The sequence below is a fragment of the Dromiciops gliroides genome, chromosome 2 (assembly GCF_019393635.1).
Source record: "Dromiciops gliroides isolate mDroGli1 chromosome 2, mDroGli1.pri, whole genome shotgun sequence".
In the NCBI taxonomy this organism is placed as follows: Eukaryota; Metazoa; Chordata; class Mammalia; order Microbiotheria; family Microbiotheriidae; genus Dromiciops; species Dromiciops gliroides.
In genome coordinates, this window is record NC_057862.1 from 500396282 (window position 1) to 500424056 (window position 27775).

Genomic DNA, 27775 nt, shown 5'->3' on the forward strand with positions numbered 1-27775 from the left:
CCCAGCCCGGAAATCGGACTCTGGTAGCTGCGGCCCCAGCCTCGGTGGGCGTGGAGAACGTCCCTGCGGCCGCCTGGGCGGAAGCTCCGGCACCGCGTCCTCTCCGCCCCGGGCCGGGAAGCTGTCCCCGCGGCCACTATGTCCCAGAGCGGGCCATGCTGAGGCTCTGGGCCGCCGTCCCCAGAGTAGTCCCGGGTGTCTTCGGCCGCTGTGGCCCGCGCCGCCTGAGCGCCGGCATGTTCTACGCGGTGAGGAGGGGCCGCAAGACGGGCGTGTTCCCCACCTGGTGAGTGTGTGAGGCAGTGTACCCCCTTCCTGGAAAGTGGGAGAGCGTGTGTGCCCTCCTAGTAGTGAGTGTACCCACTGGGTGGATGGGGGAGACTATTCTGCTGAGTGAGTGTGACCTTCTGATGGCTGAGTGTGTGTGCCCGCGGGGGGCGGGGGGGAAGAGTATCTTCCTGGTGAGTGGATGCGTGTGCCCTCCTGGTGAGTGAGTGTGCTTTCCAGCCTCCCAGGTCGGTTGACTTCCTCCCTTCCACTTCTTCCCCATCTTCAAAGTGCAGTGCAATCAGACACACCTCAGACACACCTTTGCACATCTTTGTCCCCAGCACAAGATGTTGTTGGTACCATTTTCTGCCTCCCCCAGATGCCACAGGGTGCCCACTTGGGCCTTCTGACCCAGTCCCTTTGGCAAGGCCTGTCTCCACCAATGAGAAAAGGTCAGTCTTTTGGGGAGGTTTTTAGATGACAAGCTTTGGCCCATCTTTATAATAAAATTCTCCCTTTGGCATGGTCTGTGATCGGCTGCATTTTGTGATTGACCAGGGAATTACTTAAAGAAAGCTTGTCATTTTGCCAGCCCTGCATTCTGTCCGTTAATTTCCCTCACTTATCAGACAAAGGCAGAAGAAGATCTTGGTGACAGCCTTTTGGGCTCCAAAGTGGGACCATGGCTTAGGTGATCCTGAAACCAATTCTGGAATTTTAGAGGTGGAAGGGATTTTAGAGAGCAACAGGCCCCTAGAATAACAATTTAAAACTGGAAACAACCTTAATGTTCATCCCCTCTAATCCTAACATTTTACAGATGATAACGCTAAAAAGATTTTGGGGACCAGAATTTAGGTCCCCTGCTTTCCAGGGCAGAATATTTTTCACTATAACATGACATTCAGTTGATTGGGGGGGGGGGGGACTTGAATGTCTAAACTACTTACTGCCGGGCTGAGAGAGCCAATGAGAAATTGCAGAAGCAACATCAAACATTTGGTACCTGTTGTATGTTTAAAAAGAGTACTTGAGATAGATGTTTGGGGGGCAGCTAGGTGGTGCAGCGGATAAAGCACTGGCTCTGGATTCAGGAGGACCTGAGTTAAAATCCAGCCTCAGACATTTGACACTTACTAGCTCATTGCTCCCCCCTCCCCCCTCCCCCCCCAAAAAATGTTTGGAGAGATGCAGTTTGGCTAACTAAATCTCAGTCTTAAGAGTGGTGACAATATTGTAGAATCCTATAGCAACATTTTTTGTTCATCCTCCTTCTTAAGAAAAGATAAATTAATAGATTGCTTCTAATATGGTGCTTGTTCAACTGAGGATCATTTTTGTTATTTATCTTTTTGTTGTTGAATCGTTTCAGTCCTGTGTGATTCTTTGTGACCCCATATAGGGGTTTCTTGGCAAAGATATTGGAGTGGTTTGCCGTTTCTTTCTCAAGCTCATTTTTTTTTTTTTTTGCGGGTCAATGGGGGTTAAGTGACTTGCCCAGGGTCACACAGCTAGTAAGTGTCAAGTGTCTGAGGCCGGATTTGAACTCAGGTACTCCTGAATCCAGGGCCGGTGCTTTATCCACTGCGCCACCTAGCTGCCCCTCTCAAGCTCATTTTTACAGATGAAGAGACTGAAGCAAACAGGGTGGAGTGATTTGTTCAGGGTTTTGAAGCTAGTGTCTTGAGGCCAGATTTGAACTTGGGTGTTCCTGATTCCAGGCATGGCACTCTATCCACTTCATTGCATAGTGCCCCTCGTTTATATCTAAGATTGACTAGTTGATCCATAAAAAGATTTTGGTGAGCACCTACTGTTTGACCAGTATTATGCTAGGTGCTATAAAAAACACAGACCTTGTAATAGACATGGCTGCTGACCTCAAGAAGCTTATAATCTTATTTGGCAAACATTAAATTAACACCAGATAGCAGTAATTGAGGACCATCTTAACCTGAATAATATGGAAAGAAGCCTCAACAAGATTAATGCTTTCACCACAACAGACTGATATTCCAACATAAGCATAGTGTTGTAAACCTTAAAGCTCTACATAAATTAGAAGTGTTTATTATTATTGCTAACATATAATTAGAAGAAATCTGTGCAGGAGGTGACACTTTTGAAAGCACTAAAAATCATTTCTCAAAATACGTGAAAGTGGAGAAGTTACTGAACAATTTTTTTGGGGGGGGTGGGGCAATTGGGGTTAAGTGACTTGCCCAAGGTCGTACAGCTAGTAAGTGTTAAGTGTCTGTGGCCTTTTTGAACTCAGGTACTCCTGAATTCAGGGCTGGTGCTTTAACCACTGTGCCATCTAGCTGCCCCCGGCAATTTTTTTTTAAAGATAGTTTTGCTACCAGAAATAAAGCAATAATTCTACCAGTACCTACTATCTCATTTTATAAAAATCACACACACACACACACACACACACACACACACACACAGAGTTTCCTTGAAAAGATGAGAAAGCAGGTTTTCACAAACTCTTTTTTACACCTGACCACATTTTCACTGACCTGATTGGAAGGTACAGAGAATACCATATCCCACAGTTTGGTTATTTTTAAAACATTTTACTTAGTAGAGAAAAACAAACTTTAAAGGTATCTCCTTTGCATGCTATGATCACAGAAGATTCCTTGATAAATGTAATACAGAGAACTTTAAAGATCCTTTAATTTTTAAATTTTTTTTTTTGGTGAGGCATTGAGGGTTAAGTGACTTGCCCAGGGTCACACAGCTAGTGTCAAGTGTCTGAGGTCAGATTTGAACTCAGGGCCTCCTGAATCCAGGGCTGGTGCTTTATCCACTTCGACACCTAGCTGCCCCCATCCTTTGATTTTATCAGTATCAAGCAAGGTATGAAAGATTATGTTCACTATTGTCTGAAGGATGAGTTTAGAATCCAAATGAAAAGAAATTCCCTATGACAGATGATAATAATAGGCAAGTTCTTTGGATCATAGATCTAGAGTTAGAAGAGACCCCAGAGGTTTTCAAGTTCAAATTCCTCATCATACAGGTGAACAAACTAAAACTCAGAGTGCTTAAATGACTTGGTTGGTCACAGTTGCACAGCTAGTGGTTGAGGTGGGATTCAAACACCAGTCTTTCTGACCCAATTTTTCTAGCCGTTCCTCTTTCTGGGTGACATTGTACTGACTGAAACAAGCCCCAGAACTTCCAAAGTCTCAGTTATACAATCTACAACCACTTAAGAATTTAGCCTGCCTAGCAAGCAACACAGGAAAATCCAAATGTATGAAGAAAGTCTGTTAAGATGGTAATATGCAGGTGGTATGTGTGATGGTATGCATGTGTGAAAATACATACATGTCCATTGTATATATGTTTGTATATCTTGAATAGACACTTTAGATGAACATTGGGCTGGACCTGGATCGTTTATGAAGAGTTTATGGGAGGATGTGCATAAGAGCTACATAGGATGAGAAGGTATAAATGATTTGTGATCTGTACTTTTGAACAGTGCTCTCACGTCAATCAGATCATGGTTCCATTGAAGTCTTTCTAATATGCAAGCCCAAATCCTGTACATTGAAAGCAACTGGACAGTACCTAACACAGTGCCTTGAACATAGTAGGTGGAAACAAAATTAAGTTAATGAATGAAAATACAAATAAGTTTAGTACATTTTGTATTAGAACAGTGTTTTTTAACCATCTCATGGATCCTTTTGGCAATCTGGTGAAACCTATGGACCCCTTCTCAGAATAGTGTTTTCAGATGCATAAGTAAAATGCATAGGATTACAAACGAAAATGATTATATGTAAATACAGTTTTCAAAATGCTTTTTTTTTTTTTTTTGCAGGGCAGTGAGGGTTAAGTGACTTGCCCAGGATCACACAGCTAGTGTCAAGTGTCTGAGGCCGGATTTGAACTCAGGTCCTCCTGACTCCAGGGCCAGTGCTCTAGCCACTGAGCCACCTAGCTGCTCCCCCACTACCCCCCACACCAGATACTTTTAAAACAAATGAAACACTTACTAGCTATGTGACCCTGGGCAAGTCATTGCCTCAGAAAAGCAAACAAAAAACAACAGATGAAACAGGTTCTTAAGCCACAGGTTAAAAACCCTTAGACTAGGAGGAAGCCAAGTAGTCTCTTAATTTAGTTAGTATTTAGAGTGGAAAACACAGCAAATGTACTAGATATATTGAGAATAAAGAAAGATGTTTCATACTATTAGGTAGTTCAGAATCAAATCACTTTTCATCTTAAAAAGTTAGGTTTGAAAAATAAACCCGAACAAATTCTTAACACTTCGTTGAAAGGCAGGTAACATATAAGCTGCTGCTGCTTTTTTTTTTTTTTTTTTACAGGGCAGTGAGGGTTAAGTGACTTGCCCAAGGTCACACAAGTAAGTGTCAAGTGTCTGAGACCAGATTTGAACTCAGGTCCTCCTGAATCCAGGCTAGTGCTTTATCTACTATAAGCACTTCTTATAAAGCACTTCTTTAAGGGTTTATAAGCAGTTAGTTTGTATAATAGACAGTGTGTTGAACTTAGAGTAGGGAAAATCTGAATTCAAATCCTACCTCAGATATTTATTACTTTTGTGACCCTAGAAAAGTCAGTTATCTCTCTATATCCCAGTTTCCTCATCTGTAAAATGGGAATAATAATAATACCTACCTCCCAGATTTATTGTGAACTTCAAATGAAATAACATCTCTGCAAGGCTTTGCAAACCTTAAAGTGCTCTGTAAGTACCATTATTGTTTTTATTATTGTACCCTTACTTTATAAGTGATTTATGTCTTTCTGTTTCAGGAGTGAATGCCAAGAACAAGTGAACCGATTTCCTGCTGCCAGGTTCAAGAAGTTTGCTACTGAGGAAGAGGCTTGGGCCTTTGTCCGGAATACTGCAAGCCCCGATCATTCAACAGGTAATATGCCTTATGCTTTTGCTCCTCCCACACCTTTAAAGCATTTTCACATTTATTATGTCTCATTGGATCTTCAAAATAATTCTGTGAGGCAGCTGGATAGTATTATTTCTTTTTCATGGATAAGGATACTGAGACCCATAGAGATTAGATGATTTCTTCACTATCACACCTCGTTGTTAGTGAGAAATGGGGCTAAAGCATAGATCTTGTTATTTAAGCTTACCAGGGTTTCTGATAGATTCTCATTCTAAAGAAATAAGCAGAATTTCTTTACCTAAAGAGGGTGGTGGTATCTGTGGGGTTTTGGGGGGAGGCAGTTGGGGTTAAGTGACTTGCCCAGGGTCACACAGCTAGTAAGTGTCAAGTGTCTGAAGCCAGATTTGAACTCAGGTCCTCCTGAATCCAGGGCCAGTGCTTTATCCACTGTGCCTCCTAGCTGCCCAGTATCTCTGTATTTTCAACCCTTGTTTGTCATTTCAAGTAACAGTTAGGTTTACCTGATGCCCTTTTCTTTCACCCCTTCCTCCATACCCTATTGAGAAACCCCAGTTATGAGAATAGCAAGTTCCACCCTCCTGCCTTTTTACATCAGTGTATTTCTGTTTCCTTTGATTTTCATTCCCCCTTAAGACCTTGAGAACAGAACCAATCCAGGTCTCTAGGTCTTCTGTTTTTCTTGTTTAACTCCCTTGATGCCCCTTAAAGACATTAAGGTGTTTTTTGTTTTTTGTTTTTTAGTGAGGCAACTGGGGTTAAGTGACTTGCCCAGGGTCACACAGCTAGTAAGTGTTAAGTGTCTGAGGCCGGATTTGAACTCAGGTACTCCTGACTCCAGGGCCAGTGCTCTATCCACTGCGCCACCTAGCTGCCCCAAGACATTAAGGTTTTGAAGAAATATTTGTTGTTTTTCACCCTATAAGATGTTAGCACTGCAATTGCTCAAATAAAATTACTTTTCTAGGTTTCTTTGGAGTCTCCACCTAAGTGAAAACGAAAGAAAACAAAACTTTCTATTACAAACATGCAGTCAAGCAAAACAAATCTCCACATTGGCCATGTCATTCTACCCTCCCACCCCCCAATAGAAATGTGTGTCTCCTTCTGTATTCTAAATCCTTCACCTTTCTTTTTTGTTTTTGTTTTTGTTTTTATTTTTTTAGTGAGGCAATTGGGGTTAAGTGACTTGCCCAGGGTCACACAGCTAGTAAGTGTTAAGTGTCTGAGGCCGGATTTGAACTCAGGCACTCCTGACTCCAGGGCCGGTGTTCTATCCACTGCACCACCTAGCTGCCCCCCTTCACCTTTCTTTCAGAAGGTGACTAGTATGTTTCATTATTACTCCTCTGGAATCGTAGTTAGTCATTACACTGATCAGAGACACTAATTCTTTCGTAGTTGTTTGTCTTAACCATATGGTTGTCATTGTATAAATTGTTCCCCTGGTTCTGTTCACTTTATTCTGCATCAGTTCATAAAAATCTTTCCAAGTTTCTATAAAACTGTCCCCTTCATTTCTTAGAGAACAGGTTAGATGCCATCTTTTACAAGATTTTGCCTGATTTCCTGAGTTATTGGTATATGCTGCCTTTAGAAATTACTTTGTATTACTCTCTGTATACTTGGTATTTACTTTACTATGTATATATTCTATCACTAGCACTTTACTCAGTTCTTTGTATATAGTAGTCAGTTAATAAATATTTGACAAACATGTGTAAGTCCTAACTTCTATCCTGTCTCTCAGGATTGGAAAGTAAAACAGCTAGTAAAGAATTTCTATGTTGCATGTAGTTCTGTATATATTAGCAGTCAGTAAACATTTATTAAGTTCCTATGTGACAGTCACTAGGCTAAGAGCTAGGGATACAAGAAGTAACAAAAGATAGTCCCTCTCCTTAAGGAGTTCATAATCTGATGGATGAGACAACAAGCAAATATATACAGACAAGCCATATTTAGGATAAGTAGGAAATAATTAAGAGGGGTTGGGAAAGGCTTCCTGTAGAAGATAGGGTTTTTAATTGGGACTAAGAAGAAGCAAGGGAAACCAGTAGGCATGGAGGAGGAGGAGGAGGGAGAGCGTTACAGGCATAGAGGACAGCCAGAAAAAAATGGATGGAGCATCTCATTTGTGGAACAGCAAGGAGGCCAGTGTCATTGAGTTAAAGTGTATGTGGTAGAGAGTAAGGCATAAGAAGACTGGAAAGATAGGAGAGAGCCTAGGTTATGAAGGGCTTTGAGTGCCAGAGTATCTTGTATTTTGATTCTGAATAGTGTCTTGAATCTTATCTTGTGATAAGGAGCCACTGGAATTTATTGAATATGGGATGATAAAGTGAGACTTGGCATTTTAGGACAATTACTTTGGTGACTGAATGGGGGATGAATGGAAGTGCAAAGAGACCCAAAGCAGGCAGGCTCTTCAGGCTATTGGAATAGTCTAGGCATGAGGTGATGAGGGACTATTAGAATCATAGCAGTGGCAGAGAAGAGAAAGGACGTATTCTAGAAGTGACTCGAAGGTGAAATTGACAGGCCTTGGTAATGGATCTGATTGAGAGATAGTGAGGAGTTGAAGATAACACCTAGGTGTCAAGGCTGAGTAACTGGGAAAATGGTGTTGCCCTGGACAATTATAAGGATGTTAGAAGAGTTTAGAGTGAAAGGTGATGAGTTTGATTTGGACATGTTGAGTTTAAGATGTCTACTGAACAACATCCAGTTCAGCATGTCTAAAAGGCATTTAGGGATGTGAGACTGGAGGCCAGCAGAGAATTGGGGCAGGATAGGTAGATTTGAGAATCATCAGTTTAGTGACGGTAATTAAATCCATGGATGCTGATGAAATCACCAAATGAAATAATATAGATGAAAAAGAGAAGAGGGCTCAGAACAGAACCCTGAGGGACACTTAGGATTAGAGGACGTGGTCTTGAGGAGGATCCAGAAAAAGGAGACAGTGAAGGAGTAGTCAGATAGGAGAAAACCAGGAGAGAATAATCTCCTGAAAATCTAGAAAGAAGAGAGTATCAAGGAGGAGAAAGTGCTCAATAATGTCAGAGGCTATAGAAAGATCAAGTATGAGGATTAAGAAAGGACCATTTGATTTATTAATTAAGAAATTAATTTCTTAATTAAGAAATTAATTAAGAAATCAGGGGCAGCTAGGTGGTACAGTGGATAAAGCACTGGCCCTGGTTTCAGGAGCACATGAGTTCAAATCTGGCCTCAGACACTTGACACTTACTAGCTGTGTGACCCTGGGCAAGTCATTTAACCCCCATTGCTCTGCAAAAAAAAAAACCCAGAAAAACAAACAAACAAAAAAAGAAATCATTAGTAACTTTGGAGAGAAGTTTTGGTAAGAAGCTAGATGACAAGGGATTGAAAAAAGAATAAGAGGTGAAAAAATGTCAGCAGTCATTGAAGACAGCCATTTTAAGGAGTTTAGCCACAAAAAGCTTAGAAAAGATAAAGAATGATAATTAGCAGGAATAGAAGGATCAAGTGAAGGTTTTTTTTGTAAATGGGGGGGACCATATGGGTGTTTGTAGACTGTAGGGAAGGAGCCAGTAGAGAGAAGAGACTGAGAATAAGTGATTGTCTGGTGATTACAGAGGAGGCAGTCTGTTAGAGGAAATGAGATGAATGGGATCACTAGTGCAGAAAGAGCAGTTAGCCTTGGTGAGAAGGAAGGCCACCTCATCATGTGAAGAAGATAATGACAGAAGGCATCTGAGTAATGAGATAAGGAAGGGGGGAAAGAAGGATCTCCCAGCTAATGACCTCAATTTTTTCTATGAGGTAAGCTTCTTGGGTGAGAAAATGAGGGGAAGAGAGGAGCCATGGGAAGTTTGAAAAGGTTTGGAAGAGCTGCTGTGGAGGGTAGGACAGAGAGATAAGGGAGGTATAGTAGGATAGGACTAGGACTAACCTTTTTAATCCTAGAGCAAGTTGTCACTCACATATAATTTGTTTTCCATTCTGCAAAATTTCCTCATTTTGGTAAATTATTCTGCTCCTAAATTCTCATATTTTTCCTTACATCCCTAAATCTTTTTAAATGTCTTCAGTCAATAAACACCTATTTGCCATAGTTTTCTTCTATGGAAGTCAGGTGAGGTTAAGGAGAACAGGGTTAGTGGAAGAAGATTTAGGAACAGTTGAGTAGGGTAAAGACTTATTTTATAAGTAACCACACCTTTTGCTGAAGTTTTTGCTTTGGGGTTAGAATTCAGAATTACTTTATTATTGGGCTTAATGTTTTTATTTGGTGGTAGGGAGTTATTATCTCTTCACACCTTTTTCCTTTTCTAGACTTCTTTCCATTCTCTTAATGGACCTTAATTAATGAAATAGATGCCTTTGAGAGATCTCTCCCTGGTTTTGGAATCTTTTTCCTGGGGGGAGGGGAGGGCAGGGCAATGAGGGTTAAGTGACTTGCCTAGGGTCATACAGGTAGTGTCAAGTGTATGAAGCTGGATTTGAACTCAGGTCCTCCTGAATCCAGGGCTGGTGCTTTATCCATTGGGACACCTAGCTGCCCCCCTGGTTTGGGAATCTTAACAGAAAAACTTTATCCTTAAGCAAAGCCAGATTTTATTCCACAAGAATATGTGTTCTGAATTTACTCCTGTACTCTGAGCCTAGAATGAAAAATCTAGCTAAATTACAGAATGCCAATTTTAAGATAATAGATCCTTAGTAGTTTGTATGCTTCTATGTACATTTGGGTCCTTAAAGACATTTCTTAAGTAGAGAAGGCAATATTTGAGGACACCTTGAGGCCATGATATACCATAAAAAAAGAATCTAGATTCCTCCTTCCTCTTCCACAAAAACTCCTTGAGGTAAGAGACCAATTTATTTTCCTTCTTAGAAGGTAGTGTCTGTCACATAGAAGGCACTTGATAAATGCTTTATGATTTGGAGTTTCTGTGTTCAGATTATCTGTATGGCCTTAAGCAAGTCATTTACCGTTTTTAGACCTCTGTTTTCTAAACTGTGAAATGAGAATGTTGGAATACAGTCATTATGTTAGAAGCAGAATTTTGATGAAAGTTTGTGTTTAATTTCTTGCTGCTCACTTATGCATGGACTTGTAGAGCAGAAGAAGAAATGTGACACACAAGACCCTGAAGTGAAGCCAAAGAAGAGATCCTATGAGTCATCAGATGAAGAGGAAGAGCCTTGCCCCAAACTTGCAAAACAAAATGCAGATTCAGTACCTTCCCTTGGCAAAGATACATTTTCTTATATGGGTAAGTTTTGAACTTGATTTATTGGCAATATATTATATGAACATTTATATGTATTTAACTTGTTTACTTTGGGGTGGCTAATTTAACTGAAAATGTAGTAAAAGTCTTAAAACCTTTTACAAAAGTTAAGTAGAAAACTGCTATATTCACTAGTGAAATGGATAACATTGTATGTAATTTTTGAAATTTTTTTGTTCCATTTCTAAATAGTGGTTCCTTTCCTGCTTTTAAATAAGACTGTATTTTTATTTACATCTGTTATATCTTTTTATAAAATGCTTTTTTCCAAATATATCCTTTTCCCTTACCCTACTCAGTGAGCCATCATTTGTAGAAAATAATTTTTAAAAAGAGAGGAAAGAAAAACAATTCAGTAAACCAACCAACATCAGTCCAGTCTAATAGTATATATAATCTTCCATACCAATTGACCCTTGCCTTTGTAATGAAAGGAAGAAAGTATATTTCCAAGTATTTTCTGGGGCCAAGCTTGTTATATTTTCAAAGCATTCAGTTCTTTATTTACATTGTTGTCGTTGGGTTTATGGTTTTCCTGATTTTGCTTCTGCATCAGTTCATGTAAGTCTTCCTATGCTTCTTTGAATCAATGAGGATTCATTAAGATCCTACTTTGTACTAGTACTGCTCTACGTGCCAGATATACAAATACAATGAATGAAAAATCCTTGCTCATCGATTTACATTCTAATGATGGAGCTAACAAGTACATGAATAAGTATAGACAGAATAAATACAAACTAGTTAACTACAAGGTAATTTGAGAGAAAGAGGATTTAGCAATTAGGGCATGGGGAAAAGCATCATGTAGAAGGTGGTACTTGAGCTGTATCTAATGACATAGTAATATTTTATTCCATTCTTCTGCCACAATTTATTAAGCCATTACACAGTTCATGGGCATCTACTTTGTTACCACAAAAAGTGGGGCTGTGAATATTTTGGTGTATAGGAAGCCTTTTTTTCTGTCTTGACTTCATTGAGATATATACCAAGTAGTGGAATTTTGAGGTCAAATTAATGTGAGCAATTCAGTCACTTTTTTTTATTGTAATTCTAAATTGCTTTCAAGAAAAGTTGGACCAGTTTTCAGCTTGACCAACAGTGTATTAGTGATCTTGTCTTCCCACATTCCCTCCACCTTTGACCATTTCCATCATTTGTCATCTGCGACAATTTTCTGGGTGTGAGGAGAAACCTTAGCATTATTTTCATTTCTCTTTTTAGTGACTTGGAGCAATCTTTTATATGGTTATTAATAGTTTGTAAGTTTCTAAAAGAATTTTCTGTTCATATATTTGACCACTTAACCATGAGTGAATGTCTCTTTTTCTTTATGTTGGTGTATATTTTGGCTATCAGACCCTTATAAAAGGTCTTTAATGGAAATAATTTTTCCCATTTGGCCCTTTTTATCCTATTATGTATTGATTTTGTATTTTATGATAATGTCTATCCTTTGTTCTGTAGGCAGCTAATTGGCGGGCAAAGATTAAACCTTATTTTCATCAAAGTTGACTCAAAGAGGAAATAACATACACACTCAGTTGGATATAGAAATCTGTCTTACCCTATAAAGAAGTTAAAATATTTCCTAATGATTACTTTGATTTCTTCATTGGCGGTGATTTCACCCTTTTCATTTCTGATATTGGATATTTGGTTTTCTTTTCTTTTTTGTAAAATCAAATTAACCAGTGGTTTATCTATCCTATTTGGTTTTTGTTTTTTGTTTTTAGTGAGGCAATTGGGGTTAACTGACTTGCCCAGGGTCACACAGCTAGTAAGTGTCAAGTGTCTGAGGTTGGATTTGAACTCAGGTCCTCCTGAATCCAGGGCCAGTGCTCTATCCACTGCGCCACCTAGCTGCCCCTTGTTTTTTTTTTTTTTTAATAAAACCAGCTCTTAGTTTTATTTATTAGCTTTGTAGTTTTTTTTTAACTTTCAATTTAGAGAAATAAATTTTCCCCTAAGTACTGCTTTGGCTGCATCCCATAAATTTTGGGATTGTCTCATTGTTGTCATTCTCTTTATTTTTATTTTATTTTTTGTGAGGCAGTTGGGGTTAAGTAACTTGCCCAGGGTCACACAGCTAGTAATTGTTAAGTGTCTGAGGTCAGATTTGAACTCAGGTCCCCCTGAATCCAGGGCTGGTGCTCTATCTACTGTGCCACCTAGCTGCCCCTTGTCATTCTCTTTAATGAATTTATTGATTGTTTCTGTGATTTGTTTTTTGACCCACTTACTCTTTAGGATTAGATTATTTAGTTTCCAATTAATTTTTAATCTGTCTTTCCACTGCCCTTTGTTGAATGTAATTTTTATTGTATTATGAGCCAAAAAGAATACATTTAATATTTCTGCTTTTCTACATTTGATTTTGAGGGTTTTATACCCTAATAAATGGTCAATTTTTATGTAGGTGCCATGTGCTGCTGAAAAAAATTTTACCTCCTTAGTTTTTCTTTTTTTGGCGTGTGTGTGTGTGTGTGTGTGTGTGTGTGTGTGTGTGTGTATTTTAGCAACAAACATTTGTATTATTTTTTCCAGTTACATGTAGGGGTAATTTTCAACATTCATTTTCATAAAATTTAGAGTTCCAAATTTTTCTCCCTCCCTTCCTTTCCTCCCCACTCCACAAGATTGCAACCATGTTATATACATACAATCCACAAGTGTTCTTTTTATCAATCCCTTCTATGGGGGTGGAAAGTAAGCTTCCTCATTAGTTCCTTGGTATTGTCTTGGATCATTGCATTGCTGAGAGTACTTAAGTCCTTCATAATTGCTCATTGAACAATACTGCTATCACTAAGCACAATGTCCTCCCAGCTCTGCTCACTTCACTATACCTCGATGTTAATTAGTCTTTCCAGGTTTTTCTGGGATCATCCTGTTTGTCATTTCCTGTAGCACAAGACCACTCCACCATAATCATATAGCACAGCTTCTTCCATCATTCCTCAGTTGATGGACATTCCCTTGATTCTCAATTCTTAGCCTCCACAAAGAGTTGCTATAAATTTTTTTTGTACAATTTTTCCCCCTTTTCTCTTTTTCATGATTACTATTGTTAACTGATACCCTTCCATCCTATTCCCTTTCCCATAATATTTATTCTATTATCCCTCTTTCATCCTATCACTCTTCAAAAGGGATTTGCTTCTATCTGTCCCCTCCCGCACTCTGCCCTTCCTTCTTTTGCCTCTCTTTATCCCCTTCCCCATCTATTTTCCTGCAGGGTTAGAGAGATTTCTCCACCCAATCGAGTGTGTACATTATTCCCTCCTTGAGCCAATTCTAATGAAATTGAGGTCTTTGAGCCAATTCTGATGAGTGTTAAAGGCTCCTTTACTGCCCAGATTAAATAGATTACTCCACCTAGTTGGGTGTGTGTGTGTGTGTGTGTGTGTGTGTGTGTGTGTGTGTGTGTATCCCTCCCTCCTTGAGGCAACTCTGATGAGTTTAAGGTCTTTGAGCCAATTCTGATGAGTGTTAGGCTCATTTACTGCCCTGCTCCTCTCCCATCTCTTCCCCGACTCCATAAGCCTTTTCCTGTTTCTTTCATGTAGGATTTCACCTCTGCCCATTCCCCTCACCCCTCAATTTAACCCTAAAGATGTCATCATGGGGCAGCTAGGTGACACAGTGGACAGAGCATCCCCCCTGGACCCAGGGGGATCCCAGCCAAAACCTGGCCTTAGACACAAGACAGTAACCCACCGTATGATCCCAGGCATGTCTCCCAACTCCAATTTTTTATAGTTCTCTAGGGTCTTGTATTTGAAAATCAAATTTGCCATTCAGTTCAGGTCTTTTCATCAAAAATATCGGAAAGTGCTCTTTTTCATTAAAGTCCCATTTTTTCCTCTGAAAGATTATGCTAAGTTTTGCTGGGTAGGTGATTCTTGGTTGTAATCCCAATTCCTTTGCCTTCTGGAATATGATATTCCATGCCCTCTGGTCCTTTAATGTAGAAGCTGCTAGGATCTTGTGCTATCCTGACTGGGGCTCCACAGTACTTGAATTCTTTCTTTTTTGGCAGCTTGCAATATTTTCTCCTTGACCTGAGAGCTCTGGAATGTGGCTATAATATTCCTAGGAGTTTTCCTTTTGGGATCTCTTTCTGGAGGTGATTGGTGGATTCTTTCAATTTCTATTTTAGCTTCTTCTTCTAGAATTTCAGGGCAATTTTCCCTGAGAATATCTTGGAAGATGGTGTCTAAGCTCTTTCCTTGATCATGGTTTTCAGGTAGACCAATAATTTTCAAATTATCTCTCCTGGACCTATTTTCCAGGTCAGCAGTTTTCCCCAGAAGATATTTCACATTGCCCCCTATTTTTTTATTCATTTGGATTTACTTTATTGTGTCTTGGTTTCTCATAAAGTCACTGGCTTCCATTTGTTCAATCCTAATTCTTAGGCAATTATTTTCATCAGAGAGCTTTTCCATTTGGCTTTTGAAGTTGTTGGCTTTTTTCTCATGTCTTTCCTGCATCACCCTCATTTCTCTTTCCATTTTTTCCTCTACCTCTCTAACTTTATCTTCAAAGTCCATTTTGAGGACCTCTGTGGCCTAGGACCAATTCATATTTTCTTGGAAGCCTTAGATATAGGGGTCCTGATGTTGACATCTTCCCCTCAGGGTGCACCTTGGTCTTCCTTGTTACTGAAGAAACCTTCTATGGTCCTAACCTTTCTCTGCCTGCTCATCCTGCCTTTCTTTTACTTGACTTTTAGCTCCTTAAAGTGGGGCACTGTTTCCAGGCTGCAGTATCCCAAGCTTAAGAGGTCCCAGGTGGTATGATTTAAAGAGGATCAGGTTCTTAACTTGCCTGGCCTGTTCCCTGGTCCTAGTTGACCAACTTGCTAATCAGCCAGCTTTGTGTGTTGTAGTTGTTAGCTCCGATGAGCCTGTGACCCTCCCCAACCTGGGCCACTACTACTCAAGCCTACCTCCTGGTTCTTGGCAGGGGTGAAAAATCCAAGTTCTGCCTCAGCACCAGCATAGACCCCTGTAGTCTCCCCCCTGCCTAGGGCTCAATCCTCTCACCAGGCTGTGAGCTTAGTTCCAGAAGACACTGGCACTTCAGCTGATTCAGAGGCTCTGGGGGTCTCCCTCTCTGGTGAGGCCTTCCTGGGACTGGATCTGTGTCAGGGTGACTGTGGGGTTGGGCTTGACTCCTGTATCAGCACAGCAGCTCCCTCCTTCTGATCTTCCAAACCATTCTTGGTTAGAAGATAATTTCAACACATTCTTCTGTGAGTTTTGCTGCTCCAGGCATTTTCCTATGGCGTTATTTGGATATGATTGTAATGTATAACCTATATCAGATTGCTTGCTGGCCTTGGGAGTGGGGAGGGAAGAGGGTGGGAGAAAAATTTGAAACAAAAAAAATATCTTTACATGTAATTGGAAAAAAAACTAAAAAGAAAAGAAAATTCTATCTCCTCCTCCCTAAGGTGGTAAGCAATCAGATATAGGTTATACATGTGAAATTATGTAAAACATTTCTACTGATACAATTTTTTTTTTACTCTGAATAGAATTTTATTTTCCAAAATATATGTAAAAACAAAATTTTAACATCAATTTTTAAAAGTATCAGCTTCCCATGGAGGAGGGATATTAGCAGTTCAGTTTCATAGAATCTCTTATGTTTCCTTTTCCTTTAATACCTTTTTGGGCTTCTCTTGGGTCTTGATATTGGAGATCATTTTCTTTTTCAATTCTGGTCTTTTCCTTATGAAAGCTTGAAATCCCTTTATTTTATTGAATGATCTTTTTTTTCCCCCCTTGCAGTATTATGCTTAATTTTGCCTGGCAGGTGATTTTTGGTTGTATTCCTAGCTCTTTTGCCTTCTAGGATATCATGTTACATGACTTCTGATCCTTTAATGTTGCAGCTGTTATAAGTCCTGTGTAATCCTGATTGTGACTTCCTGATATTTGAATTGTTTATTTCTGGCCACATGCGATATTTTTTGCTTGTCCTGATAGTTCTGAAATTTGGCAATAATGTTCCTTAGAGTTTTTATTTTGTGGTCTCTTTCCTGAGATGATCAATGGATTCTTTCAATGCCTAGTTTGCCTTCTGCATCCAGAATATCAATGAGGAGGTTTTCCTTGGTAATTTCTTGAATGATGCTATCCAGGTCTTCTTTTTGATTGTGGCTTTTAGGTAGTCCAGTGATTTTGACATCACTCCTGGATCTATTTTAAAGGTCAGTTGTTTTTCCCATGAAGTATTTTACATTTTCTTCTATTTTTTTCCATTCTTTTGAATTTGTTTAATTGATTATTGATGTCTCAAAGAGTTATTAGCTTCCATTTGCCCAATTTTAATTTTTAAGTTGTTTTCTTCAGTTAGCTTTTGTACTTCCTTTTCCATTTAGCCAGTTGTACTTTTTAAGGAGTTGGGTTTTTTTCAGTGCATTTTTTTATCTCCTTTTCCATTTGGCTATACTACTTTTTATTAATATTTTTTTTTTGTGGGGCAATGAGGGTTAAGTGACTTGCCCAGGGTCACACAGTAAGTTTCAAGTGTCTGAGGTTGGATTTGAACTCAGGTCCTCCTGACTCCAGGGCTGGTGCTCTATCCACTGGGCCACCCAGCTGCCCCCATACTACTTCTTAAGCAGTTGCACTGTACCCCATACTACTTTTTAAGCAGTTTTCTTTTTCCAAGCTGTTTACTTTTTCGTAGTCCTCTTGCACCACTCATTTCTTTTCTTTTCTTCTTTTTTTGGAGGGTGGGGTGGGGCAATAAGGGTTAAGTGACTTGCCCAGGGTCACACAGCTAGTAAGTGTCAAGTATATGAAGCTGGATTTGAATCCAGGGCTGGTGCTTTATTCACTGCACCACCTAGGTGCCTCATCACTCTCATTTCTTTTCCCAATTTTTCTTCTTTCTCTTATAAGATTTTTAAGTTCCTTTTTGAAGTCTTCTATGAGTTATTTCTGGGCTTGAGATCACTTCCCATTTTTCTTTGGGCTTTTGCCCATAGGTGTTTTGACATTGTTATCCTCTTCTGAGTTTGTGTCTTGGTCTTCCCAGTCACCATAACTTTCTATGGTCAGGTCTTTTTTTGTTGTTTTTTGCTTATCTTTTTTTGCCTTTTCCCTTTCTTTTCAATATGAGCTCTGCTCCCAGGGCGGGAGGGTTTTTGTCTCAGGCTTCTTGTGCCAGGCTCTAAAGGCCCTGACTGTTTATCTGGTGATGCACTAATGTTGCCTTGAGGCCCACCTGGGATCCTCTTATCTGGTGCTATACTGAGGGTGTGGCAGGTGCTTCTGGATACCATAGCAGTCTGGCAACTTACCTGGTGCTAAGCTTACCTGGTCCTAGTGCTAGTGTCTGGTATGTGCTAAGCATTTCCCAGGGCTACACCAAAGCACATTGTGGTCTGGCTGCTAGCACAAGCCTATTTGCCAGGGGTTACGCCGAAGCATGTGGTAGTTCTTGGACCTGGAGTCTGCCTGTTCCCCTAGCTATGCTGAGGCACCTGAGGAGTCCTGGTGTTGACATTTTGCCTGTTCCACCACACTGAGGCTCAGGATCTCCTGCTGGTTTGCTTAGGTGGGGCTTGCTGCTGGGTTGCTGGGATGCTTCTGTCCTGGACTACACTCCCCTTTTACCCAAGTAAGACAAACCTTTCCTGCCATTCTTCCAAGTTTCTTTGGCTGAAATGTTTCACTCTCGTCTTTTTGTTGGTTCTTCTGTTTCGGGATTTATTTTGGGGTGCTATTTTAGGTTTGTTTGGAGGTAAATATGGGAGAATTATGACCATTTACTACTTACTCCATCATCTTGGCTTCTAGAAGTTGTGGTAGATTTAAGTTTTTTTTGGTGAGGCAATTGGGGTTAAGTGACTTGCCCAGGGTCATACAGCTAGTAAGTGTCAAGTGTCTGAGGCCTGATTTGAAATCAGGTCCTCCTGACTCCGGGGCCAGTGCTTTATCCACTGGCGCCACCTAGCTGCCCCGGTAGATTTACTTCTTCCCCCCACCCCCCTCCTGCACCACCTAGCTGTCCCAGTAGATTTACTTCTGACAAAAAATTTTAATGGTGTCTCTCCACTGCAAATGTAGATGGTTTCCAATAGCCATTTGGACAGATTTCACATTTTAACAGCTGTCTACTTTGGAGGCATAACAGAAGATTTTCTTGTTTCCTCCCTTATTTAGACATACATACTTTTGTCCACTTTCTGATTAAAGGTTCCAGGATAAAGACAAAGAATTTGATTTTTGTCAGAACAGATAGTCCTTCCACTGACACACATTGCATCCATTCTCTCTTATTTAGTAAATGTACTTAAAGGATTGCTTTAGCCAAAAAATTCATTGCCCTGTGGCCCATCTGCTCATGAACCTCTTCATCCTTACCTAGACTGATCATTGGATAACAGTCATATTTCCTTTCCATCCTTCTCTGATTGTGTACAAAGATCCTTTTCAGTTTTGTAGGATCTACAAGAGCTTGCATAGATTTTGAGAACCTAAGGTCACCCTCATTTCACTATGAGTCATCAGAGGAACTCTTCACTGAAGAATTAGTGGCATACATACTTAAAATCTTTTTGAAGTTGATTTAACATTAGGCAGGAGGCCTGATCTGCTGGAACGTTGATCATTATTGGACTCAGGCTCTGTGCGTCATCTTGGTGCAGAGATGCTTCATGTGTAAAAAGAATCATTGCTTATGGTACACAAAGAGACAGTTTTGCTGTTCTCTGATGATCTTTCCTTCTCATTTAGAATCCAGACAGATGGGGCTTGATCATTCTTGTGTGACCCAGTTGCACAAAGTAGTTTCAAAACCCATTGATTTGCGCATGAATGCTGGATTCTAAGGAAATGGTGGGACCTAAAAGTGAAACCCCAGAAGGAAAAATGAGGTTATTCTTCTTGGCCTTTAATCAAATTGAACCACCTTAAAAATTCCTCATTAGAAATGATAGTAAACTTTTGCAAAGTATTTGGCATTATTAATAATTACCCTTGTGCAATACTGACCAAGTTTTTTTGTTTCACAGGAGATGCAGCAGTGGTTTACACAGATGGCTGCTGCTCCAGTAATGGGAGAAATAAAGCACGAGCAGGCATTGGTGTTTACTGGGGGCCAGGCCATCCCCTGTAAGCAACTTCTGACTTTATTTTTGTTGTTTTGTTTTGTTTTGGGGGGGGGGTTGCGGGGCAGTGAGGGTTAAGTGACTTGCCCAGGGTCACACCTGACTTTATTTTAAACCTCATTTCAGTTTCTGATATTCACATTTACCCAGTTGCTTTGACATATTTTAAAACTTATCAAGACTTGTAGAGAACCTGCTGTAATTGTTTGAGAAGCACAATTTTCCTATGGCAAGAGCACTGAACTGGGAGTTTGGAGAGACCTTAGTTCAGATCCTACCTTCAGCAGTTGATGTGGGACCCTGGGCAGATATGTCATTTAGCTTCTCTTAGCCCAGGTTATTAGGAAGATCAAATGAGAATATGGGGTTACAAACCTTGAAGCACTTTATAAATATTACAGACTAACAGAATTTGAGAACGGGAATATATCATACCAGTCATGTAGTCTAGAGCTTCTTAAACTTTTTCCACTCGTGACCCCTTCTCGCCCAAGAAATTTTTACATGACTCCAGGTATATAGCTACATAAAATAGGTATACAAACCTTTTACTGTTGGCAAATTTTTCACAACCCCCACATTCATTTATGCAACCCCATCTGGGGTCCTGACCCACATTTTTAAGAAGCTTTGATCTAGTCCAACCTGTACACAAAAAGAATACCCATTTTAACATACCTGACAGGTGGTCATCCAGCCTCTGCTTGAAGACCTCTAAGAAGGGGGAAATTTCCACCTCTGGAGGCATCCCATTCCACTTTGGGACAGCTTTAATTATTAGGAATTTTTCCTTGACATCAAGTCTAAATTGGCTTCTTTGCAACTTTTACCCACAGCTCCTGGTTCTGCCTTCTGGGACCAGTCAGAACAAGTCCGATCTCTTCCCCATAAAACAGAACTTCTGATACTTAAAGACAACTATCTTGTCCCTCTGAACCTTATATTCTCCAGTTAAACATGGACAGTTCTTTCAAATGAACCTCAGAAAACATAAATCAAGGCCCTTCACCATTCTGATAGTCATCCTTTGCATACTCTCCAGCTTATCAATATCCTTAAATCTTGGCACTCAGAACTGAGCACAACATTGAACACAGATCCAGATGAATTTTGGTGAAGGCAGAGTACAGTAGTCTTATCACCTCCTTACTCCTGCCTCTCAATGCAGCCCAAGCTCTCACCTTAGCTTTTCTGGCTGCCACAGCACATTACTGACTCATATTGAGCTTTCAATCCATTTAAACTCCCTGATCTTTTTCAGAACTCCTATCTGACTATGCCTTCCCCATCTTTTAAGTATGAAGTTTATTTTTGGTAAACAGATGTAACACCACATTTCTCCCTATTGAATTTCACCTTGTTAGGTTTAGTCTAGTGCTCTAGCATGTAAATGGTCCAGTTTTGTGTTGTCTCCAAGTTTTATGTGTGAGTCATCTATGTCTTTATCCCATCAGAGCCAAAACAACATAGGACCAAGCAGAAATCCTTGAAGGACACAACTGGACATCTATTAGAGCTGACAAACCATTAATAACTACTCTTTGAAACAGGCCATATAGCTAGTTGTGAATTCATCTAATTGATTATTATGTAATCTATATCCCTTCACCTTGTCCTTAAGAATAGTATCAGATATTTTATGAGAAGCTTTGCTAAAATCTAGATAAATCATATCATAATATTTTCCTCATCTATTATATTACAGATCTTCTCTTTTCCATGCTATCTCAGATATCACTGATAGTTGTTCTGAAGTCACACCTACTGTTTCTTTCAGTACCCAGATGTAGTTCATCTGGAACAGGTGAATTTAATTCATCAAGGTCAATTAGATCCTCACTGACAATGGCCTTACTTATCCTGGTTATCAACTCTCCATCAGTCATTTTTGTTTTGTCATTTCTAGTGCAAAGATCTTTCTCTTTGTTAGAGAAAACAGAAGAAAATTAGAATTGAGCACTTCTGTCTTCCCCTATTGGCAGTTATGATAGTCCCTACCACTCCAAGCAAAGGTAAATCCCTTCTTTGATCCTCTTCTTTCTCCCAATATAGTTAAAAGATCAACTATTGTTTAAAAGGCCTAGGAATGTTAGAAAACCATGTTCCAGTTCAGCATTATTCAGATTTTCCTTTCAGAAAGGCCTTAGGTATGATTGAGACTTTTCCTTTTCTTCCAAACTTCTCATAGCAAGTCTCTTTCTATTCAAAATACTTTGTGCCAAAATTAGTCATCTACTTAAATGATTCACATAACCCATAACAGAGCAGTATTACCTAATATAGAATTTCCCTTTTTTTTCAAGTTCCAAATTCTCTCCCTCCCTCTTTCCTACCCATTGAGAAAGTTTAAAAAAAAACAAACCTAAGCCCATTATAAATATGTATAGTCAAGCAAAACAAATTCCCTCATTAGCCATGTCCAGAAAGAAAGAAAAGAAAATATGCTTCTATCTGCACTATATTAACTCTTTATCTGAAGGTAGATAGCATGTTTCATCAATTGTCCTTTGGATATGTGGTGGGTTCATTGTGTTGATCAGAGTGCCTAAGTTTTTCAGAGTTGTTTATAATATTGTTGTTACTGTATAAAATGTTCTCTTGGTTCTATTCATTTCACCTTACATCAGTTCATACAAGTATCTCAGGCTTCTTCATTGATGCAGAGGTTTTGGGGGTCCACAGATCGATTTCTGAAGGTACATTAATTTGGATAGGAAAAAATTACATCTTAATTTTCACTAACCTCTAACTGACATTTATCATTTCCTTCAATTATGAATTAAACACACACACACACACACACACACACACACACCAACCACAATATTCTGAGAAGGGTCTGACATTACCACACTGCCAGAAGAGTCCATGACACAGAAAAGGTTAAGGACCCTGACCAGATGGAATGGTTATTGGTCATGAAGTTAGGGTACTAGTCTTTTAGCCTAGGCAATAACTCCTATCGTTTGCGAGAATAGAAGGATGTAACAGGTGAATTGCTCTTAAGAATATTTTGGTGCAAATGTATGTGAAACCATAGTAATATCATAAAATTGAGGCGTACAAACCCAAGCCTGAAAGCATAGGCCCTGAAAGAAATTTAATTATATCTAAAAGCCATTCAGCTGAAGGTAAATAAAAAGAAATTGTCTAGAAATAAGTAGATGTGTTCCCTTCACTAAGGCACACTGCTCTTCTCTAGTATTATTATATATATTTAATATAAAATGTTTAATAAGATGTTAGTAAATACACATAATTTTGGACCCAATCTATAATTTAATTGGAATAGGGAACTTGGTAAGGAATCTCTCCCTGTGCAGATTAGCACCTCCTCAGTGTTAAGTATCAAAGGAGGTCTTCCTGAATCCAAGGCCAACTCTATAATGTGCTGCCTCTCAAGTGTGTGTGTGCGCGCGCGCGCACACTCATATCCTTGTGCACATGTGTATATGTATTTAAACATGCTAGATTTTTACCTAGTATTTTGTAATGCCTAAAGAGTGATTTATACATTTTTTTCTTTTCATTCTCTACCTCATTCTTTTCCTTTTTCTTTTTTCCTCTCCTTTCTTCCTTTTCTTTCTCCACTCTCACAGAAATGTGGGTGATAGACTTCCTGGGCGACAGACAAACCAAAGAGCAGAAATACATGTAAGTTGTGAGCTATCAGAGTTTCATATGCTTTTAAAATATTAAAAATTAGTGGATCTCTGCTTAATAGTTTAGTTTTTCTTTGATTATGAAATGAAATCTAGTTCTGTATTACTTGGACTAATCTAAAAAAGTTCAGGTATAGAAAAGGCTTAGTTAATCAAAAAGCATTTTATTAAACATTTATTACAATGCCAGGCACTGTGCTAAGCACTCATGATACAAAAGAAAGTAATAAAGTTCCTGCCTTTTAGTAGTTCACATTCTAATGGGAGGAAAACCATGTAGATACATACAAGATAGCAGAGTAAATGAAACATGATCTCAGAGTGGAGCAGGATATGTGGCATGAGTTAGACTGAAGAGTGGAAGATGACACTGAGGTTGTGAGGTTGTAAGCCTGAGTAACCCCAGTGGACTGATGATAATAATAGTTCAGATAAGGGGAGTAAAATGATTGTCCTGCTAGGGTGAGGGCTCGGCTGAGATCAGATAACTTTAAATTCAGAGCTGACCCAGTCAGCACAGTTGTGATTTCCTCCAGCTCTGTTCAGCAATACATAAATAGGAGTGACAGAGATGGATTGTTGGAGTAATCCAGGACTGGAGTTTGGCAAGGTGTAATCAGTAATAGGACAGGGGAGTAACGGATTCGAGTACAGAATAAGTTTAGAGGTTGGTTGGTTTACAAAGGAGCTGAGCCAGGGAAGGGAGGAGTTTGGAGCTGGTGAAGAATAGGGGCCTTGTGGCAAATAAAACTATATGTGGTCTCCTTATTTCTGTCCCAAGTTTAGGGAAAATTAGCTGAGGTTTATTATATATATGTTACTTAGAAATTAGTGACTACTGCACCAGTTTGGGGGCATTAAGCATTTATTAAAGCATATTAAATATTAGTAGAGAGCACACACAGCTCTGAAAGATAGGAAAGCCTAGCTAGGGGAAGAGAGAAAATGGGTCACTTCTGCTTTCACCAAGTTCCAGGGCCAAGAAATTTGAGGGTGCTGATTTGAGAGCCCAGAGAACAGATCCTCTGGCAGGAACAAGGCTTTCAGGTGGGTGTGGTTTTAATGCCCATTCTCCTTCCCAGGTCCCACTTGGCTGACTCTGGGCCAGTCTTAAAAGGTCAGGCAGTTAGGCCTTTGAGTGAGGGGGTCTCTGAGAGTCCCAAAACCCCATTATTTTCTCACAGCCTGAAAAAGAATAGTAGAAAGTGGAGGTCTCAGGACAAGGAACAGGATTAGCGGGGGGTTTTTTCTTTTTTCTTTTTTTTTTTTTTTTTTGCGGGGCAATGGGTGTTAAGTGACTTGCCCAGGGTCACACAGCTAGTGTCAAGTGTCTGAGGCTGGATTTGAATTCAGGTACTCCTGAATCCAAGGCCAGTGCTTTATCCACTGAGCCACCTAGCTGCCCTGGATTAGCTGTTTTAAGGGAGGGAATGTTGTAATGCTACAAGATTAGTTTATTCAGGATGTGATAATATATTCTGAAGTGTTTTTTTACAAAAATTTACAAACTTTTTTTCATATAGCTTTCCACTTATATTTGTGACATTATATCAGATAGGGAATATAATAACTGAGTCATTCCTCAGTTGTAAAATAAGGAGGTTGGTTTAGCTTAGGGGTTCTTAACATCTTTATTTCTATGTAGCTGGTTTATTTTGTGATCCTGTGTATTTTATTTTATACATCTAATGACATTTTCTGAGAACAGCTTAACCACTGTGCCAAAGGGACACATGACACAAATGACAAGAACATCTGGATTAGATACAGACTAAAGTCCCTTCTATAGCTAAGAATCATCAGCTTTGTGAACCTAGAGTGATATTAGAGCAAATAAATAAACTTTATAGTCATTATAAACCTGAAGTGCTGTAAGTTAATCACTTTTCCTTTGTGTAATTACGAAAATATCTCTTCAAGGCCGCCTGTAAAGCAATCGAACAAGCAAAGAATCAAAACATCAGTAAGTTGGTTCTCTACACAGATAGTATGTTTACTATAAATGGTAAGTTATCATTTTGTTTCTTATTGTGGCTCTTATGTGTAGAGGGACTAAGACAGCTGCTTACCTGGAAGAGAGGAATTCAAGTGACTTCTGGCTATCTTCAGTACTTTCTAGAGGACAGGTTCAGCCCAAAATGACAAACTGGGAATAGGAGTTGGTATAGAGCAGGGATTCTTAACCTACAGTCTGTGAACTTTAAAGAATATGTTTTAATAAGTATATTTTAATATGATTGGTTTCCTTTGTGATTCTTTGCATTTTATTTTATGCATTTAGAAACATTCTGAAAAAGGGGTCCATAGACTTCACCAGACTGCTAAAGGGGTTCATTATTCAAAAAAAATTGAGAATATCTCCCTATTAGAGAAGTTTTTTTTAATAGTATTTTATTTTATTTTTTCCAATTACAACTAAAGATAGTTTTCGATAGTCTTTGGGGGGGGGGGAGCAATGAGGGTTAAGTGACTTGCCCAGGGTCACACAGCTAGGAAGAGTCAAGTGTCTGGTGCCAGATTTGAACTCGGGTCCTCCTAAATCCAGGGCTGGTGCTTTATCCACTGTGCCACCTAGCTGCCCCCTCTCAATATTCATTTTTGTAAGATTTTTGAGTTCCAAACTTTTTTCCCTCCCATCCCTCCCCAAACCTGAAGCCAGCAAGCAATCTGATACAGGTTATACATTACATCATGTTAAACATATTTCCACATTAATCATGTTATGAGAGAAGAATCAGAACAAAAGGGAAAAACCACAAGAAAGAAGTAAGAACAAAAAAAGTGAAAATAATATGCTCTGATCTGCATTCAGACTCCATAGTTCTTTTTCTGGATGTGGAGCACATTTTCCATCATAAGCTTTTTGAAATTGTCTTGGATTTTTGTATTGCTGAGAAGAGCTAAGTCTATCACAGTTGATCATCACACAATGTTGCTTTTACTGTGTTTAATATTCTCTTGGTTCTATTCTCTTCACTCAGCATCAGTTCATGTAAGTCTTTCCAGGTTTTTCCAAAATCTGCTTGCTCATCATTTCTTACAGCACAATAGTATTCCATTCTTCAGTTGATGGGCATCCCCTCAATTTCTAATTCTTTGCCACCACAAAAAGGACAATTATAAAGATTTTTGTACATGTGGGTCCTTTTCCCCTTTTTATGATTAGAGAGGTTTCTTATGAGTTAATTCACCTTTTGGATGATTGTGATTGGATCATCCAAGGATCCTTCATATTTTGGAGGGGGGCAGGGCAGTGAGGATTAAGTGACTTGCCCAGGGTTACACAGCTAGTAAGTGTCAAGTGCCTGAGGCTGGATTTGAACTCAGGTCCTCCTGAATCCAGGGCTGGTGCTTTATACACTGCGCCACCTAGCTGCCCCCGATCCTTCATATTGAACAGAATGAAACCCATCTATCAGGTGTTCCGGGGAGTTTTGATCCATTGTTCACCTGGACATTTTTTGCTAGGCTACTCACAGCTTATGGGCAGTAGTAGAATGCCAAATGATATGTCTAGAGTCTTCCAAAGAAGTTTGCTTTGAGACAACTGGATCTATTTTAGTAGGCTCTAAGGTTAGTTTATATTGGTTTTGGCAAATTAAATTGAAGCACAAATGGTCCTTATGTAGCTATATCTATAGAGAACCACAGCTATGAAAATTCCTGGAAAAGCTGATAATTCAAGAAAGTTGAGGATGAAATACAATGAAGTTAGTTGTGAAATGGTGTGATGACTGGTTAAATTTTAATTATTCAGGTGTAACAAATTGGGTTAAAGGCTGGAAGAAAAATGGCTGGAAAACAAGCACAGGAAAAGATGTCATTAACAAAGAAGACTTTATTAAGCTTGATACACTTATGCAAGGTGTAGACATTAAATGGGTGAGTAGTGAAGTGTGTTTCTTTTGACATAGTGTTCAACTTATTTGACATTTATAGTCTTTCTAAATTAATGTTCTGAAAAATTTAAAAAGCAGTTGAAAAAGGCTAATATCACAATTTTGTGAAAGACATCTTTTTTCCCTTTTTTGTGCTATTTACTTGCATTTGAAATCAGTTGAAATTATCGAGACGGTTTTCATATAGACATAGCTTGAGTATTAATTCACACTACATTAAAGGTTCTTTCATTAATGAAAGTAATTTTATTGACCAAAGACTAAGTAACTTATTATTTAAACTTATCTTTCAACAGGTGCACGTTCCTGGTCATTCAGGGTTTGTGGGCAATGAAGAAGCTGATAGATTAGCAAGAGAAGGAGCTAAAAAATCTCAAGAATCAACATAGCATAATTTTTGTAATCTACAGAGCAAACCAAGTGTTCATTAGTCATCATTTGTGTGAAAATTTGCCTGCAAAAACATGCACTATTGTAGGTGGACTTGGGAACATTCATTCTTGTTTCATCAGAAAAACCGTGTAGTTTTCTGTTGAAATATGGTTCAGTATATTAAACTACCCTTTGTAATTGTTTGGGATTTCAGCATAAAGTAGGCATAATTGAC

The 27775-nt window shown here is 39.3% G+C and overlaps 1 protein-coding gene across 2 annotated transcripts; it reads left to right on the top strand.

Annotated features, from left to right (window-relative positions):
• Positions 1-27775, top strand: RNASEH1 (ribonuclease H1). 2 transcript variants are annotated; one of them, XM_043988743.1, is made up of 9 exons: positions 151-286; positions 3646-3732; positions 5074-5189; positions 10298-10453; positions 19512-19611; positions 23207-23261; positions 25190-25274; positions 27027-27151; positions 27465-27775. In XM_043988743.1, exons 2-9 carry the CDS (start codon positions 3725-3727, stop codon positions 27555-27557), a joined length of 738 nt encoding a protein of 245 aa, XP_043844678.1. In that variant the 5' UTR covers positions 151-286; positions 3646-3724; the 3' UTR covers positions 27558-27775. The 2 variants fall into 2 exon arrangements, with proteins under 2 accessions (XP_043844677.1, XP_043844678.1); XM_043988742.1 differs by lacking the exon at positions 3646-3732 and having other exon boundaries at positions 1-286.

Coding starts and splice junctions, on each gene's coding strand:
- RNASEH1 (XM_043988742.1), top strand. CDS start 156: ATGCTGAGGCTCTGGGCCGCCGTCCCCAGAGTAGTCCCGGGTGTCTTC. Junction 10,454..19,511: donor AGATACATTTTCTTATATGG/GTAAGTTTTGAA, acceptor TTTGTTTCACAG/GAGATGCAGCAGTGGTTTAC. Junction 27,152..27,464: donor AAGGTGTAGACATTAAATGG/GTGAGTAGTGAA, acceptor ATCTTTCAACAG/GTGCACGTTCCTGGTCATTC.